The 17,940-nt window shown below is 37.7% G+C and overlaps 1 protein-coding gene across 1 annotated transcript in view; it reads left to right on the top strand.

The window, feature by feature from the left end:
• The window catches only part of exoc4 (exocyst complex component 4), a 153,693-nt gene extending 136,477 nt beyond the window's left edge, over positions 1-17,216 (top strand). Inside the window, exons 15-18 of the mRNA XM_067427352.1 lie at positions 403-544; positions 2,998-3,176; positions 3,257-3,416; positions 15,647-17,216. Of these exons, the coding sequence (XP_067283453.1) occupies positions 403-544; positions 2,998-3,176; positions 3,257-3,416; positions 15,647-15,884 (719 nt within the window). The 3' untranslated portion in view covers positions 15,885-17,216. The remainder of the gene's footprint in view (positions 1-402; positions 545-2,997; positions 3,177-3,256; positions 3,417-15,646) is intronic.
• The last annotated feature ends 724 nt before the right edge of the window (positions 17,217-17,940 follow it).

The following is a 17,940-nucleotide window of genomic DNA, read 5'->3' as shown; positions in this document are numbered from 1 at the left end:
GCCTCATTGATCGCCTAGTTTCGTGCACGCACTCACTCACACGCACACACTTTTCTGTTTGATAGTCGTCCTATGGCCGTATGTGTGCTTGCCTATCATTGATTACACTATTTAAAAAAAAATTTGAAACAAAGCTTTTAGTGAAGAAAATACTACTTCAGTCTTTCTACTTCAAAATGTAATATTTAATTCAATATTACTAGCTGTCTCTTTGTTATTATTTGTACAATTTACTAGCAGTTTCAGGGTGAAAATAATTTCAAAGTAAATACTACAGGACATGTTTTTTTTCTTTCAGTGTATTCAGGCAGCTTTCTTGTTGTCAATTTATGGATTTATTCCAAGTATTGGTTGCTTTATTGCTTAGACAGTCAGACTATCTTTTATTTTGTCTTTTTCTAGGTCTATCCCCAGGCTCAGATGCACAAGTAAACACAGAGAATGTTCGCAGTCGAGAACAGATACTCCAGACGTTGACTGACCTCTCCAGATCCTTTCAGGACATTGCTGACCGTTGCCTGCTGGTGCTGCATCTGGAGGTCAGGTAGGTCCCACCTTTTCATATCAATCTTAGAAGAACCGTCTTAAATCTTAAGGTATCTTCACGCAAACAATGACTTAAACACTGCAGATTTTCAGACTGAATCTACACAGCTACAAACTATCACCTCCATCAGTGTTAAATGGCGTCTGCCTGACAAAATAGGACCAATGGGTCATTCACTAACAAATACACTCCTCCACAGGCCCTCCCTCCAGCTCGCCTGATTATTCTCTGATATCATTTAGCTTATGTGATTCTGTTTATGATTTGGAAACAATAACTCGCGGATCCCATGCTACGCGTTATTGACTTTTTCCATCAAGCAAATTTCCCTTGACAGTGCTTGAGGGTAAATTAAGGCATAAGAGAAGGTAAGAAGAAGAGGATGCAGGCTTTATGCGGGCTTCTTCGCTTAAAGCTTTTCTAATGCTGAATGAGAAAGGGGAGGTTTATTGCAGGTCTGTTGGAGGCCATTATGGAAACCTCTCCATCTCACCGTCTCTCTCTATTTCTGTCTCGGAAGAACACGCTTTATCTGTGCGTTTATACTCAGGTTTATTAGGCCATGAACACTTCACAGATTGTACCCACAAACACACATGCACCTGCTCACAGGACATTCCATCATCCCAGTTCATTCAACCTTTATAGGTTGAAGCTGTGGAATAAGATATTCAGCACCAGCATCTGGCATTTCTCTGGGGACTGATGACAATCTAGAGTAATATTAACTCTACTTGCATAATAACAATAACACACACATTCAAAAATGGTTTCAGGTTTTTGTTTGTGTGTAATGTATATTTGCATTTTGATTTAATGAGAGTTTAGATTAAGAAGAATTTCTCTTGAGGATCATTTTTTCAGCATAACTTGAGGGACATGTGAAGATGTTCTCATTTGGAAAATTAGTTCATAAAAAGTTGTTTTTATTATTGAAAACGAATAATAATTATTATTAATTATAGTTATTGTTATCATTATATTGATCTAAGCCTTCATTAGGGGGGTCAAATGAGCAAAATCTTGGAGGCCAAATCAACTCCTCAAACATGTTGTTGTGCTCCTCAAACCATTCCTGAACCATTTTTGCTTTGTGGCAGGGCGCATTATCCTGCTGAAAGAGGCCACATCCACCAGGGAATGAAAGGGTGTAAATGGTCTGCAACAATGCTTAGGCAGGTGGTACTTGTCAAAGTAGCATCCACATTGATGGCAGGACCCAAAGTTTTACAGCAGAACATTGCTCAAAGCATCACACTGTCTCCGCCAGCATGCCTTCCTCCCATAGTGCACCCAGGTGCCATGTGTTCCCCAGGTAAGGGATGCACACGCATCAGGCAATCCACATGATGTAAAAGAAGATGCGATTCATCAGACCAGGTCACCTTCTTCCATTGCTCTGTGGTCCAGTTCTGATGCTTACATATCACTGTTGGTGCTTTCGGCAGTGGACAGGGGTCAACATGGGCACCCTGACTGGTCTGCGGCTATACAGCCCCATACACAACAAACTGCGATGCACTGTGTATTCTGACACCTTTCTATAAGAACCAGCATTAACTTCTTGAGCAGTCTGAGCTACAGTAGTTCATCTGTTTGATTGGACCACATGGGTCAACATTTGCTCCCCACGTGCATCAATAAGCTTTGGCCGCCCATGACCCTGTCACTGGTTCACCACTGTTTCTTCCTTCGACCACTTTTGATAGATACTGACCTCTGCAGACCAGGAACACCCCAAGAGCTGCAGTTTTGGAGATGCTCTGACCTAGTCGTCTAGCCATTACAATTTGGCCCTTTTCAAAATTGCTCAATTCCTTACGCATGCCCATTTTTCCTGCTTCTAATACATCAACTTTGAGGAAAAAAATGTTCACTTGCTGCCTAATATATCCCACCCAGTAACATGTGCCGTGATAAAGAGGTAATCACTTCACCTGTCAGTGGTCATTGGACATTTTGTCCTCAATGTTGATGTGTTTATAAACTTATATTTTATAAACTTATTTTATTTCAGCTAGTTCAGCGAGTACTAAAATAAGTCATAAACATACATCTAACATATATCTAGACTAAAACTTAGGAGTAAAACTTAATAAAAACTATACTGACATTTAAAAAATAATTAAAGAAAATAAAAATATAAAAAAGTCTAATTCAGAATATGAACAAAATCTGTAACAGTTAATTAATTATTCTAAAAATAAAACTAATACACACTCCCTTTTAAAATAAAAAGTGTACCAAATTTGAAAATAGTTAGCTCAAATTATCAAAGACATCTTAATTGAGGTTTTTCAGGAATGTAAGATGAAAAGACTGCTTCATGTGAAAAATATTCATTTTCAGGTTAAATCCTGTGTAATTTCCTGTGTGTCAAGCTTCAGGAAAGTTCTTATCTTCCTCAACTCAGAATTGTCATTCCGTGCCTGTCGTCTGTGCCCCTTCAGGGTCCACTGTTTCCATTATCTGATCCCTCTGGCAAAACAAGGCAACTACGCCATCGTGGCTAATGCAGCCAGCATGGACTACGACCCCCTGGTGGTGAAGCTGAATAAGGACATCAGTGCCATAGAGGAAGTGATGGGAGCAGCCCTGCAGCAGCACAAGTTTCAGTATATCTTTGAGGGTGAGTGACCTCGTGCATCAACAGGAAGCTGATGCCTGAAGGAGTCTTTCTTTTCTGACTGTCTTCCTGTCTCGGTGCAGGTCTGGGTCACCTGATCTCCTGCATTCTGATAAACGGAGCTCAGTACTTCAAGCGCATCAGTGAGTCAGGCATCAAGAAGATGTGCAGAAATATCTTTGTGCTCCAGCAGAACCTGACCAACATCACCATGTCACGCGAGGCTGATCTAGATTTCGCCAGGTAGAGTACACACAAACACACACAAACACACACACACACACACACACACACACACACACGTCTGGTTCACTATCTTTGTGGGGACTCTCCATAGACGTAATGGTTTTTATACCGTACAAACCGTATTTTCTTTCCCCTACACTGCCCCTGCCCCTAAATTTACCCATCACAGGAAACATTCTGCATTTTTATTTTCTCAAAAAACCTCATACTGTATGATTTATAAGCATTTTGAAAAGTGGGGACTGCTGGCTGGTTGCCACAATGTAAGTGATCTCAGGTTTTACTATCCTTATGGTGACATTTGGTCCCCACAATGTAAGGACACACACACACACACACAAACCCATTTGTTTTTGTGAAATGTGGGGACATTCATAGGGGTAATGGTTTTTATACTGTACAAACCGTATTTTCTATCCCCCTACACTGCCCCTGCCCCTAAACCAACCCATCACAGGAAACATTCTGCATTTTTACTTTCTTAAAAAAAACTCATCCTGTTTGATTTATAAGCCTTTTGAAAAGTGGGGACATGGGTAATGTCCTCATATTTCACCCTCTCCTTGTAATACACACACACACACACACACACACACACACACACACACACACACACACACACACACACACACACACACACATACACATACAGTAGTCCCTTGAAATTTAATTCCCATGTATTTTGTATAGTGCTTTTCACAATACATTTTGCTTCAGCTTTACAGAAAAATGTTCAGTTAAAGGACAACTCTGGCAAATTTTTAAGTTTATCTTGATCGTTATATCTTTGTGAGTACAGTCTATAGGGGAAAAAAAAACAAACCGGATTGGTGCTTGAAACAGTTAATGCCCAGAGCCCCCCTCAGCTAAAACGGCAGCTTTGGGGGCATGCACGTAAAGGGTGTCTTTGTGCCTCTTGACAGACACAAAAGGCAATTAAAATGTCTGTCCAACATGAACAGGTCCCTCACACGACAACGAGATGCGTTTAGCCACTTAGCCATTAACTGTAATAACTCTGCGTTGCAAGCATCAATCCGTTTTTTTTTTCTATAGACTGTACTCACAAAGATATAACGATCAAGATAAACTTAAAAATTCGCCGGAGTTGTCCTTTAACTCTTTCCTGCCACTGACAGAAATTTCCATAATTTCCATAATACATTTTTCCATTAAAAAAAAAGTAAGAAAACTCTTGTCAGCCATTGATGTTTTCCCTTGTATACGCTAAGGGGGAGCTATGACACTGAATCTCTGGGTCAAAACACAGGAGAACAAAAAGAAGCAGAAACAAGCAATATCACATGTAACCAGATGCATGTGTAAAATAACAGCATATAAATCAAAACATTACTTCATGAAATGTCGACCCTAGACAATGTATAGGACTGTACAACCTTATGTGTCGATTGACTCGATCAACTCCATCTGTGTTTTGATCATCGTTCTGAATCCAATCCTGACGTAACTTTTGACAAAAGCTTGATTTTCTCCGCTTTTTGCTATTTTATTTTAATGAAACTTACATACATTCAACTTCCTACACCTACAGTGTTGATAAAACTATAATACATTAAGCTAGAATACAACTGATCAAAACGCTTAATAAATATAATCTCTCCAGTCTGTATATAATAACAGGATGTTTCTACATTTTTATGTGAAGATCGCTTTCAGGGTTGTGATAATAGAGAGAGTAATGTGCATTTTGCTGTACAACCAATGGAAATCAATGCCCGGCGGATTTCTTGCATGATTATTACAGCGCTGGCTTATTGACTCTCTCTCTCTCTCTCTCTCTCTCTCTCTCTCTCTCTCTCTCTCTCTCTCTCTCTCTCTCTCTCTCTCTCTCTCTCTCTCTCTCTCTCTCTCTCTCTCTCTCTCTCTCTCTCTCTCTCTCTCTCTCTCTCTCTCTCTCTCTCTCTCTCTCTCTCTCTCTCTCTCTTCTCTCTGTCTCTCTCTCTCTCTCTCTCTCTCCTCTCTCTCTCTCGCTCTTTCTCTCTATGATGTCACGTGATGAATAGGTGTAACAGGTGGTGATTGGTATTACAGTGCATTGTTTACTCTATCAAGGCTCCTCTGATTGACCCCTCCTACACACACACGGCAGAGAGAGCCCCTCTCTGTAAACCCCGTTACGAATACTTTGGAATTATCCACGTAAACCGCTTGAAAACAAGATGATCAAGGAGCACTATAGCACAAGCCTCTTGCAGCTGTACCCCTGTTGTTTACATCCAGTTTTAAATGTGTGTATAAATGCCTGTGTGTTGAGGGATTCGCTGAGAGAGAGATAGAAGCATACAGTATATGTGTATGCTGGGAGATGGAGAAAGGCCCATGAGGAAGAAAGGGAATCGTTGGCCGCTCTCCCATCTGAATGCTTGCTGTGGGCGACTGGGCCAAGGACACAGTAATAACCATCGATTTGAGTTAAAGCTGAGCAGTGCAGTGGCCAAACCCAGCGGCTCTCTCTCGTGCTACAGGCTTTGGTCACAGTGCCATCTAGTGAGGAGAAACATGCCGTCAGTGGAGGAACACCGCATGAATTAGGAGCACATACATTTTTTAAGCCAGTACAAACAGTGTAATTTGATTGCACAAGGCTACTGCCAGAGGTTTTGATGTTTAAATCAGGAGTAAACAACTTCACTAGTAGTTTTTCATTGAAATGACCTTGCGCCTGGTGTTGGTCCAGCCCCCTTAGCAAAACCAGAGTGCTTTTACTCTCGCTACATGCTCCACACGCACACATAACCACACCATCTGCTCACAGCCTTAGACTGAGCCAGGCCATGTCCCAGAGTCCTGCAGGTGCCTCAGTAATGTCTTATCATCGTCACCTAAACCTGGCAAGAGACTGCCGTTTTTCTGCAAATGTTTGCTTGGATTGATCATAGGATCAGGGACAAATGATCCCATAATCTTGCCATACATCTGTATGAATCCAGTTCATCTGCATTTTCAATCACTACCTGCATACATTACCATTCATAATTTTGGGGTCAGTATATTTTTATATTATTTTTATTTGCTCCGCAAGTACACATTAAATTGATCAGTGAAATGTGAGAGTAAATACATTTATAATGTTTTAAAATATGTCTACTTTTGAAAGAATCCAGTTTTGACTAACATTGATTATAATTTAAAAATAAATAAATTCTTGAGCAGCAAATCAGCATATTAGAAATATTTCTAAAGGATCATGTGACACCGAAGACTGGAGTAATGATGATGAAAATTCAGCGTTGACATCACAGGAATAAATTACTTTTTAAAATATAATAAAAGAGAAAATTATTTTACATTTATTTTACATCTTCTACTGTATTTTTGATCAAATAAATGCAGCCTTGGCGAGCATAAGAGACTTGAAAAACGAAAAACAGGATTAATCTAGCTAAACTTAAACTTTAGCATAGATACATGGGCAAAGATAAAAAGCATTTAACTTTATGGAAATAAGTAATTTGGCAACTGCCATTGGGAGTGCAGACAGTAAAACCCTACCTGATGCAGTTGGGTAGCAATGTCTGCTATCAAATTAATCATTAGTTATAATCTGATTAGCTGGCTTTGCATGAACTCAGTCCTGCTTTATCATTTAGAAGTTTTGAATTAGAATTGAATTTTCCATGCATAAAATCCCAGCTTCTGTTTTGTTATAATCTATTTTGGATAACCCCACCCGTGAGCAACACAAAGCACTGAAAGTTCTCTAAAAGCATTGCCACATTGCATCTGGGTCGGACAGTCTCTTTCTTTCTAAATGGCAGATTGTGCTGTAGTGAAGACCAGACAAAAATTCAATATTAAAATGTACTAAAATATTCAGCCATGCTGATCACGTCATCTGCCTCTTCCATCGTGAAATATAAAACACGCTCTCTGATTCAAGAAATAAAGGGAAATTTGTTTGAAAATTCACAGTTCAGAGACTGGGTGACTGACATGCATGGATCAGAGGTCAAGCTGTTGGAAAAGCACCTGTCTTGTGAACCCGTTTGTAAAGGCTTCTGGAAAAAAAACGACATTTAGCCAGCGTGTCAGGGTGACGGCCTGGACTGTTTAGACCACGGCTGCTCTGTGCTCCTGATAACCACAAAACAAACCAGCAGCTGCACTTGACAGCACATTGGTTTTTATGTGTATGCGTGTGTGAGTATACAGCTTTTCTCCGTTTCGGTTTATTATGTTTATCTAGATATATTTCGCTATATTTGTTTTTTGTTTTTTCCTATCAGACACCAAGGTGACTGGTATATACAGCTATATATCCAGTATTCATAATATATTAATGTTGATTTGGATGCTGATAAAATTGGGGGGGGTAAAATTAAATTATAAAATTGACTTATTTACACTGTTAAAGAGTTAGATTTTCATGCTAAATATGGCCAAAATAAAAATAAAAACTAACAAGCTGGACGCATGACAGGATTTGTAGGGTTTTAATATGTTTTGTAAAGTTTTTTTTGAGTATGACGTCATAAAGGGCAGAATTCCTTGTATGAGCACTTCTCCCAGATGAACACGTGCGTACATCAACCAAAGAGAGAGAGAGCTGGAGCGCGCCCATCAACAAGGTTCGTTCGGGCTAGGATGTCTTTAAAGAACTGTTTGTGGTTATGAGGGAAAGATAAACTTGTTCAGCTTCCCAAATAACCCAGCATTAAGGAAACAGTGGATGCAGTTTTTGTTTTGTTTTTTGGAGCAGCAACGTATTTTGTTTGTTCTGCAAGAGTGTTTGTTTGTTCCCAATCATGAGTCAAAACCACAGGCGGTGAGTGAAACTGCATCTAATGTCTGTGTTTTGTTGGCAATCGTCATGTAAGTGCATATAATGTAAACAACACGACCGTATAGTGAATCGAAAGTTATCCAGGTTTCATGCCATGATGTTTTTCATTTGTGAGTGTGTTATAGGTGTGTGTGTGTGTGTGACTCTTTAGCTCCACCCACTGCATGCCTGCCCGAGCTCGGCTGTTTTTGGAAAGAATCAGTTTCTATTCTATAGCGTATCTATATTTTATTAATATGATAAAACTAAAGACTCTTCAGAGATATGAAGGATGCAATACTGTGTGTGTTACTTTACCCTTTAAGCACCATTGTGAATATTGCCATGATTTTTAGGCGTTGGTTTATTTGTCCATTAAAAATTGAAAGGTTTTTATTTATTTCTGGGAATTATTGTAATAATTAGTTATAGTTATATTATATTATATATAACTCCAATTGAATGATTTATTTACATCATCACTCAAAAATATGTCACTGTGGGGCATTTTTCATGCATTAAAAATATAGAAACATTTATGTAGATACATTTGAAAGTTTATTTCTTTTCTTTTTTTTAAATGCACTAATCAATAAATAATTTTTGTAAATAATACTTTTATTTATTTATTTGCTTACTTTTAGATCTTTATTTCCATCTTCTTGATGGCAAAAAAATATTAAAATATATAAATATTTTTTATAATTTCGACTAGGATAAAAAAGATGGTTCTTAAAATTGAAAGCTGAAAAATTTTGTCCAACTCTAATACTACTGCAGCAGTCAACTATCAGTGTATGCATCATTTATGATCCTATTCCACCTGCTATCCCAGGATTGCTATCCTGTCCAGTTGTTCTAGACAAGGTCAAACCATCCCATCTCAAAGCATCACCTCACTTTAAAGCAGAGCTGCTGATGAAAGAGCAGCTTGTCTGCAAAATGTTCCTATTAAAGTGAAAATCGGACCTGTCAAGCAGGAGGGAGCATCCGGGAAGCCTGATATGCACTTTTGTATGCTTACTGTTGTTACTGTGGTGACGACCATGTGTGTTCTGTTTGATGGAGTGGATCGTCTTGGGCATCTTGCCCCTCTCTCTCTCTCTCTCTCTCTCTCTCTCTCTCTCTCTCTCTCTCTCCGATTTCAAATTCTATAAACTGATGAGTGATTTAGAAAGTTTTTTGCATAAATGGTGTTTTAATGGCGCTATTTGTACAGTTGAAGAAGAAATGTTGGTCTTTACTCCCATGTTACAATAAGTCCGGGTTGTTGCACAGTTTTCTTGTTTTTTTTTTTTTTTTTGTTGTTGTTTTTCTGATAATGTGTAATTGGATGTTTTACTGAATGTTGTAATGATATAATAAAGTGTGTTGAAAACTCAAAAACTCTCTCTCTCTCTCTCTCTCTCTCTCTCTCTCTCTCTCTCTCTCTCTCTCTCTCTCTCTCTCTCTCTCTCTCTCTCTCTCTCTCTCTCTCTCTCTCTCTCTCTCTCTCTCTCTCTCTCTGTCTCTCTCTCTCTCTCTCTCTCTCTCTCTCTCTCTCACATTAGCCACTAACTAATGTGTTGCTGAGAATGCGCTGACAGAAGCAGCCCTTAATGGCTTTAATATTGTACATGCTGGAAATTGGAGGTAACGAATTGTGCTGATTCAAGTTTTTTTTTCACTGTCTCCCTTCGCGGCAACATACATCTCCCAGCGTCCTTCGCCGTATGCATCATAAATTTGCTTAATACTCCTTGTATGCACTATACACACAGAAACAGTCTAATTAAAACTTAATGACACTCAGAAAAACACACACACACACAGGTGCAAGATCTATGTGTAAGAAGTTCCTGCTCTTTATTATCTTCTAATGGGAGAGAGGATTGGGAGAGGAGAGGAAAGGAGGTGGTCTTAAAAGCCACAGAGAGTTAATCAGATTAGCAACTCACCACGGTTTTGCTAAATGCTTTTAAATGCGTTTGAAATGAAGTGTGGAGAATGTCATAGTTGGCCCACAGAGCAAACAAACAAACATACAGAAGCTCAAAAATAGCCAGCTGAACTTTGTATGTTTGACTTAAAAACCCATGAAATTGCTTGATGAACAACATATATTATATTATATTATATTATATTATATTATATTATATTATATTATATTATATTATATTAAATTATATTATATTATATTATATTATATTATATTAATTATATTATATTATATTAATTATATTATATTATATTATATTATATTAATTATATTGTAAAGATGGTGTTCGAAAATATAAAAACTAATAAAACGTTTTTAATTAATTAAAATAAATCTGAAATAAACAGATAAACTGACAAATTAGGTTTAAATTGAAGTACTTAACTTACTGAAAAAGCTGAAATACTGAAATAAAAAATCAATTAAAACCACAAAGAAATATTTTTTCAGTGTTAAACAGATTGCAACAAAATTTGATTCGGTTGTACAGTCGTTCTGGAGAAAACAGTGATGTTATGAGCTTATTTTAATTTATCATATAGCGACAATGTTGACAGATCAGTATTATAGTTTATAGAATTAATTAAGACCCAATAAATACATTTTATTTGGATATTTAGTTTAGAAATTTTTCCCCAACTGAGCAAGACAAGCCAAAGGCGACAGTGGCAAGGAAACAAAACTCCATCAGGGCATGATGGAGAAAAATAAACCTTGGGAGAAACCAGACTCAGTCGCGGTGCCAGAAGTGTTCCCGGTTCCAGCTGACCTAGTTTACGCAGCCTAACATTTAGTCAATTGATTTAAATAATGTAAGTTTAAAATGTTTTTTTATGTGTATCCCATAGTAAAGAGATGCATTTTAAGTCTAGATTTAAACTGACTAAATAAAATAGCGTACCTTGTCGGCCTAACAATGCCCGTTTGGGCCAAGATTTTAAAAAAGACGCACTTATTTTAAAGTTTTCAGTTAAAGGGTTACTTCACCGCTTTTTCATATTAAACTATGTTATTCCCTTAACTAAAACGAGTTGATACATACCTCTCTCATCTCAGTGCGTGCACTTAATCTCTCTGACACGCTGTGACGATCTGATAGCATTTAGCTTAGCTCCCTAAGCCCAGTTCATTCAGTATGGAACCAAACCGAGATCAAGTTAGAAGTACCAAACACCTCCACGTTTCCCCGATTTAAATACAGTTACACGAATAGTTGAAAGATCAAGTATGGTGACAAAATAAAACGTGGTACTTCTCTAATCAGATTAAAAAGGAGAACTATAATGTATGGCGGATTAGCACTTCTGAGAGTACTTCGGCTCGGCGCAGTAAAAAGTCCCAGCCGAAACATCTTTCCTCACACCTCCCCCTCACTCTCTCATTTCTGTCAATAGGGAGATATAATATAGGTGTGAATAGTATGTATCTGTCAAATAAAAAGTATAAATAGTATCTAATTACTATTTAGACATTGCAAAGAACTGCTACTTTTACATGTTGTAAATATATCAATATTTTCACTTAAATAGCATCTACAGCTATTTGCACTTAGTGTAAATATCATCTATTGTTAAGAAAATTGTATTTTCACTTAGTGTAAATAGAATCTATTTGCTGTTCACACTTGGTGTAAATAGCATCTATCGTATTTGCACTTAGTGTGAATAGCATCTAATGCTATTTGCACTTAGTTCAAATAGCCGCTGCCTTACTTTTATTATATTATATTATTATATGTGTGGCCTTGATATGTTCAAAATGTCAATGTTATGCACTATCCCTTTAAGCATGTCAGTTTTGAATCTTTGTTTAAGCCTTCCATTGCCGTTTTATGTCAAATGAGGTGCTGTATGAGATTTTCTCCAGTGTTGTTTTGAGCTCTAATGAGCTGACATCACAGGTCTGTTGGATTAACGTCTTGGCACAGTAAGGGTTACTGGGACACTGTACTGTCAGGGCTGTTATAAATGGCTGTGTTTTTTTTCAGTGTCAGAGATGAATAGGGGTTAATGGAACTGCCCTCTCTCTCTGTCCTGCAGGTGCACTTGTGCTCACATTCACACTTTTTGGCACGCTTTTCAGCATCTTATGGGTTGAATCTGTACTTTTCACTAGCTGAATTTGCTGTGATCATTTGGTTTTCCATGTTAGTGTTAATCTACAGCATTAGAACTCAGCATTTTATAGGTGTAAGGGCAATACCATTATTTTCTAAGTTTTTAGAGAATTCTTCACCATGGTTTAGCAAAAGAAAGCAGATTTGTAAGATGTTTGAGTGTGTGTTTCTGTCTTATTATCTTCACACCACCTTAAGTGGACTGTCTCTTGGTAGCCATAACAGGTTAGTTTAACCCGGTTTAAACAGGTTATATTATAAAATTGAAGTCGGCCTAAAATCTATAGATTTTTTTGACGAATTTGCTATCACAATACTAGGATGTTGTAGATGGCAGCCAGTTTTGTTCTCTGATATCGCTTGAAGTATATTGGAGCCTTTAAAAGAAAAGATTCTAGTGAATCTTTTATGGTTTCCATCAACAGGATAATTTTATGAATGTCATTTTAATTAACTTTGTTTAATTCATACATTTTATAAATTAAAAATTATAAACGTACTTTATCACTAGAAAACAATTGTTGAACATTGTGCAGTTCTTTAGTTCTTTAACCGTTTGGCATAAAGTGTTCTTTAAAATTGACTCAAGAATATTAGGGTCCTATATAGAACTTCATTCACTTTTGTATCTAAGACTAGATTCACTGAACTAAAAAAAAAAAGTGTGGTGTAGAAATTATCACTCACAACTTGCTAATACATTTCACAAATAATTAATTACAAAGCAACAGCTATGCATTGAATTAAATGTGACATTTTGAAGTAGAAAGAAGCAACTAAGCATCTAGATACGTTGTTGCATGTTCTCCATAAGTTTAAAATCGCCAGAAGTTCATAACCTCAAGGCCATGATGTCTGGCATGTCTTTAAAGTTTGTATGTGCTCCATCATGAAAAGACTAAAATTGGCCATTTCTTTCACTGTTTGCTCTGTACAGAGCTCCTTTAAAGTGAGAGGTAAAATGGGCTCTCGGGCTCATTTAGAGTGCAGCCAGAAGTCTCTGAGCACCTGGAGGAGTGTGCCAGCTTGATAGGGGAGTTAGAGAGAGTCCTGCTGGCTAAGGCCTTTCTGTGTGCCTGAGTAATAGAGAGAGAGAGAGAGAGAGAGAGAGAGAGAGAGAGAGAGAGAGAGAGAGAGAGAGAGAGAGAGAGATTTGGAGGAGTCGTCTGCTCTGATGGGGTCAAAACACATTCAGCTCTTATCACCCCTGTTACAAATGTGCCTCTGCTGCAGAAATAGAAGTTGTAAGCCCTTTGTGTGGGTGTGCGTATGCATACTCATGTGCAAGTGTCTCCTTGAACTGTGTCTTTTGTTTAATGTATGTTTTCCCGTTCTGTTGGTCAACAGCATGTTTGGGCCAAAAGGTCTTTGTAGAAATGGTCTGATGTTCTCTGAAAGTTTTGTGAATAAAGAACAGTAAGGCCAGTGTGAGAGACTTTCAGCCCAGTTGACAGAACTTTTATTGAATTGCATTACTTTCATGCTTCTATTCTTATGTTTGAACATTTGGTTACACTTTATTTGGTAACACTTTATTTTAGTTACATATGTTATATGTACTTACTATAGTAATTACAGTAAATTATGCACAATTCCCCCTCAACCAAACCCTAATCCTACCCTTTCACTATAGTAAGTACATATACTTAACTACGCAGTAGTTAAATATATAATTATGATATAACAATGACACCTTAAAATAAAGTCTAACCGTTCATTTTAAGGTAGCGTAGTTACACTTACTCAAATAAGTACTGAGTAATATTAATTGCTACATGGAGTTACGGTTCTGGTTTGGTTAAGATTTAGTTACTTATAACGATGCATAATTTACTGTTATTACTATAAATTGGATAGTTATTACTAAGTTATTACTTACATTAATAACTTAGTTATTACTATAAAATTACAATAGTAAGTACATGCAGTAAAGTGTAACGTGTAAGTTGACTTAATGACTTTTTTCAGTTTTAAATTAACTTATTTTTTAAGTATATTTTATTCAATGTTATTCAATGTTTTGCAAACACCAATGTGAGATTCTGAGATGGCTGGTTAAATGAAAATGTTTTACTCCATATGCATAGCCTGATGTGGTCATACTCAATTCTAGTCAGAATATGAGTCTGAAACTGCTCCATTGGGCTGTGGTTATGGGGCGTGTTTCAACCAAACCAGGAAAGACATCAATTGGATAGACCTACAACCAATCAGAGCAACGAAGCGACGCATTGTAAAATGTCAACAGAGCTCAACTGCACTGTGTTGCCCATGGTGTTGCAAAGTCCGCGTTTTTTTTCTCCGTGGGTTGTTTTCTATGTCCGCGGGTTGAAGCGACTATTATGTGATATATAGACCCATGAGTGCGAATTTTAGCTGGCAACATTGCCAAAATAACACACATTTTACCCCCCAAACACCATTTTTCCCCCCGGAGAACCCCCCCGAGAATCTATTGTTTAGGGCTAGTAGTTGGCGGCTTTTGTTGTAAAAACTTGGCAACCCTGTCTGCACGCGCGCTGAAATCAGGCTGGAATACGCAATCTTTGGCGGTGTTGTAAAACAATAACATAATTTAATGATACACAGAGTACTTACCCAACATGATCATCATTTCTGAGAGAAATTGTGAAGGTGATGCATAAAGAAACAAGCTCTCCGTTTAGGATTCAAACAAATATAATCCAAGCCCTTTTGAGGACGTGCATGATTACGTTACTGTTGACCATCTGTCCATCATCGTCTAAAGCCTGCCCTGATGATTTCATTGGTCCGAACAGTTTCTGTTTGGGGATAATTACTCCTCTATGGATCAAGGCCAGACCGAACTGCCCGACCTAAAAATTTTGTGGGCGGGGCTGAGTTCGGCTGGCATCCAGGCTACCATATGCCATAATTTTCAGGTGAAAGTGTTTATAAATGTATATTGTTCTCACAGGGTTATGACAACTCTGTTATTTTTACAAATTATAATGATTTTAAATTATCTGTTGTACTTTTTTTTAGGAAACAGGAAGAAAAAAAGTGTCAGGAAAATATACCTATATTTGCCATTAACCACCAAAAATAAAATTTGAATATAAAAATGCTATAAATGTAATGTTTATATTCAACATATATTTTCAAATATATTGCTTTGCTAAAAAAAGAATGTTTATATATATATATAACTTTTAGACATTTTTCACATATATTGAGTAATGTATGTTTTTGTGGATATATTTTTTAATCGTCATTAAAAAAACTGTAAACTTTGCAAATGTATCCTTGAATAAAGATCAACAACACTTACACCACAATCATATACCACCCTCTGAGATAACAAACTATTTTATTCTGTTTCTTTGCAGGCAGTACTATGAGATGCTGTACAATACAGCCGACGAGCTGCTAAACCTGGTGGTTGATCAAGGGGTGCGCTACACAGAGCTGGAGTACATCAATGCTTTGAGTCTCCTCCACCGCAGCCAGACAGGCGTGGGAGACCTGACCGTCCAGAACATGCGGCTGCAGCGCCTCAAAGAGATCATATGCGAACAGGCTGCTATTAAACAGGCTACCAAGGATAAGAAGATCACTACGGTCTAGTGTAGTGATCACACACTTGGGCACATTTAAACTTAAATCTACCATTGCTCTGAAAGGGTCTGCATTACTTCCGTTCGTTACTGTCACAAGCTTTGAGTCAAGTCACTCTTTCAAGCAAACTTTATAGTGGTCATTTGACATCGGTTTCATTACGTCTTGTTGCTTTCCTATTTTTTTATGCACATATATTATTTGTAAATTACATTTTTAACCAGCGCTTTTCCCACATCCAGACACACACCCTCGTAGAAGGAACACTCTAATAAATGAATCCCTTGTATTAGTCTGGTTAGACCAGGCAACACCTTTCAGAGTGAGAGGAAGGATTCTCACACTGTAGCTTGGGGACATTTTCTTCTCATTTTCTTACTTTATCAAACCGCTGCTCTCAATTATAGAATCTTCCTTCGCTCCGTCTCCCTGCCCGGCCCGCAGCCTGTGTCTGGAATAACAGATGCCAGATTAGAACGCCAGGCTTTTTTATCAGGCAAAAAAGAAACGGCTCGCCCGCCGCTTGTTGATTTGTCCTTCTTTCATAAGAGAGGAAATAGGATTGCTAAACCCATTCAGCATTTCTTACATTTCTCCCTAGCCGTTGTGTGTGTATGCTTGTTGATTCTGTATCAGCCCGTCCTCATTATGACACTGACTTTGATTGTGACATCATAAAGATTTGATGACACTTTCAACAGTGGATCTGTGGATTATTCGGTTCAGATTCTTCAGGCCTTGTAGACTGTCTACTAAAACATTCGTTTGTATCTGAACTTGTCTTGTTCTCGGCCCCTCTCTCAAACAGGCACAACAAAACACAGATCACTCATCTTCTGTGTTCAAAGCTATTTTTAGTCCATTAATTACGAAGAATAGAGCGAGAGAGAAAGCCATCGATACAGAACACAGGCGTTAAGCAGGAAGCCAACCGAGCAATCCATCAAAATGACTCAACCACTTGAATCAATATTTGCCACCAGGTTGCCAAAGAGAGAAACACAGCAACGATCTTTCATATTCCTACCCCATTAAATTCCTGTTTGGATGTTGAAGATGTGTTACAGGAATGGTTAAGCATTTGAAATGTCATGTCTGCCTTATTTTATTATGCCTGTAATGTGTCTAGTAAGAGGACATTGGGTGTGTTTAGTGAGCTATTATTGGGTCCCCAATGTTGTTTAAACGAAGTGCTGACTCAAGCGCTCCTTTTAGCATTATACTGTACATTCATCCTCAACTATAATATTCATTTAGACATCACTGCAACAGAAACTAATGGGCTTTGCACAATATTGTGGTGAATCAACACTATTTCAGGCCTTTGTTTTTTTGTAGATTTTTTTTTTTCTTTTTTGTAATGTATTTGTCTAGCATTTAATAGCATTTGAGATGTTCACTAAAGGGATGTACATGCTTGTAAATTTCTATTAATTGCTTTAAAGTCTTTCATCATGAGAAGTCTCGCACAGCCCTGGGCTACTGGAATTGAACTGAATTTTGCCAATGTTAATGTCAAAATGAGAATAAAGGAATATAACGGGGGAAACGAGCTTTGGAAAATGACTTTGCTAAGTTTGAACTTGTCTGATCAGACTATTTAAAACTATGTTTGTATATTTTGTCAGGCATGCCAGAAGAGAACATCATCTGTATTTTTCAAAAATGCGGGGATTAATCTGTTGCTTTTATTTCTTTGATTGAACCCTTTGCGCATATTATTTTGAGTTTTTAGTCACTTTATATACTAAATTTCAAGTTATGAATGTGCTGTCAACAATGCAGATGTTAACACAGAGTGTGCGTGTGTGTGTGTGTGCGTGTGTGTGAGCCTGTTTATGTGGTTTATGAGGACACAAATTTGTAAAACTACATGGGTATTACACTGGTATTACACTATAAATGTGGTTTATGAGTACATATCAAATGTCCTCATAATTCAAATGGCCTTAAAAACATACTAAATGATGATTTTTTGAGAAAGTAAAAATGCAGAATGTTTCCTGTGATGGGTAGGTGTAGGGGCAGGGGCAGTGTAAGGGGATAGAAAATACGGTTTGTACAG

The sequence above is a fragment of the Pseudorasbora parva genome, chromosome 20, assembly GCF_024679245.1.
Source record: "Pseudorasbora parva isolate DD20220531a chromosome 20, ASM2467924v1, whole genome shotgun sequence".
Lineage (NCBI taxonomy): Eukaryota > Metazoa > Chordata > Actinopteri > Cypriniformes > Gobionidae > Pseudorasbora > Pseudorasbora parva.
Note: the sequence above shows the minus strand (reverse complement) of the source record. Positions and strands in the feature narration are given on the sequence as shown.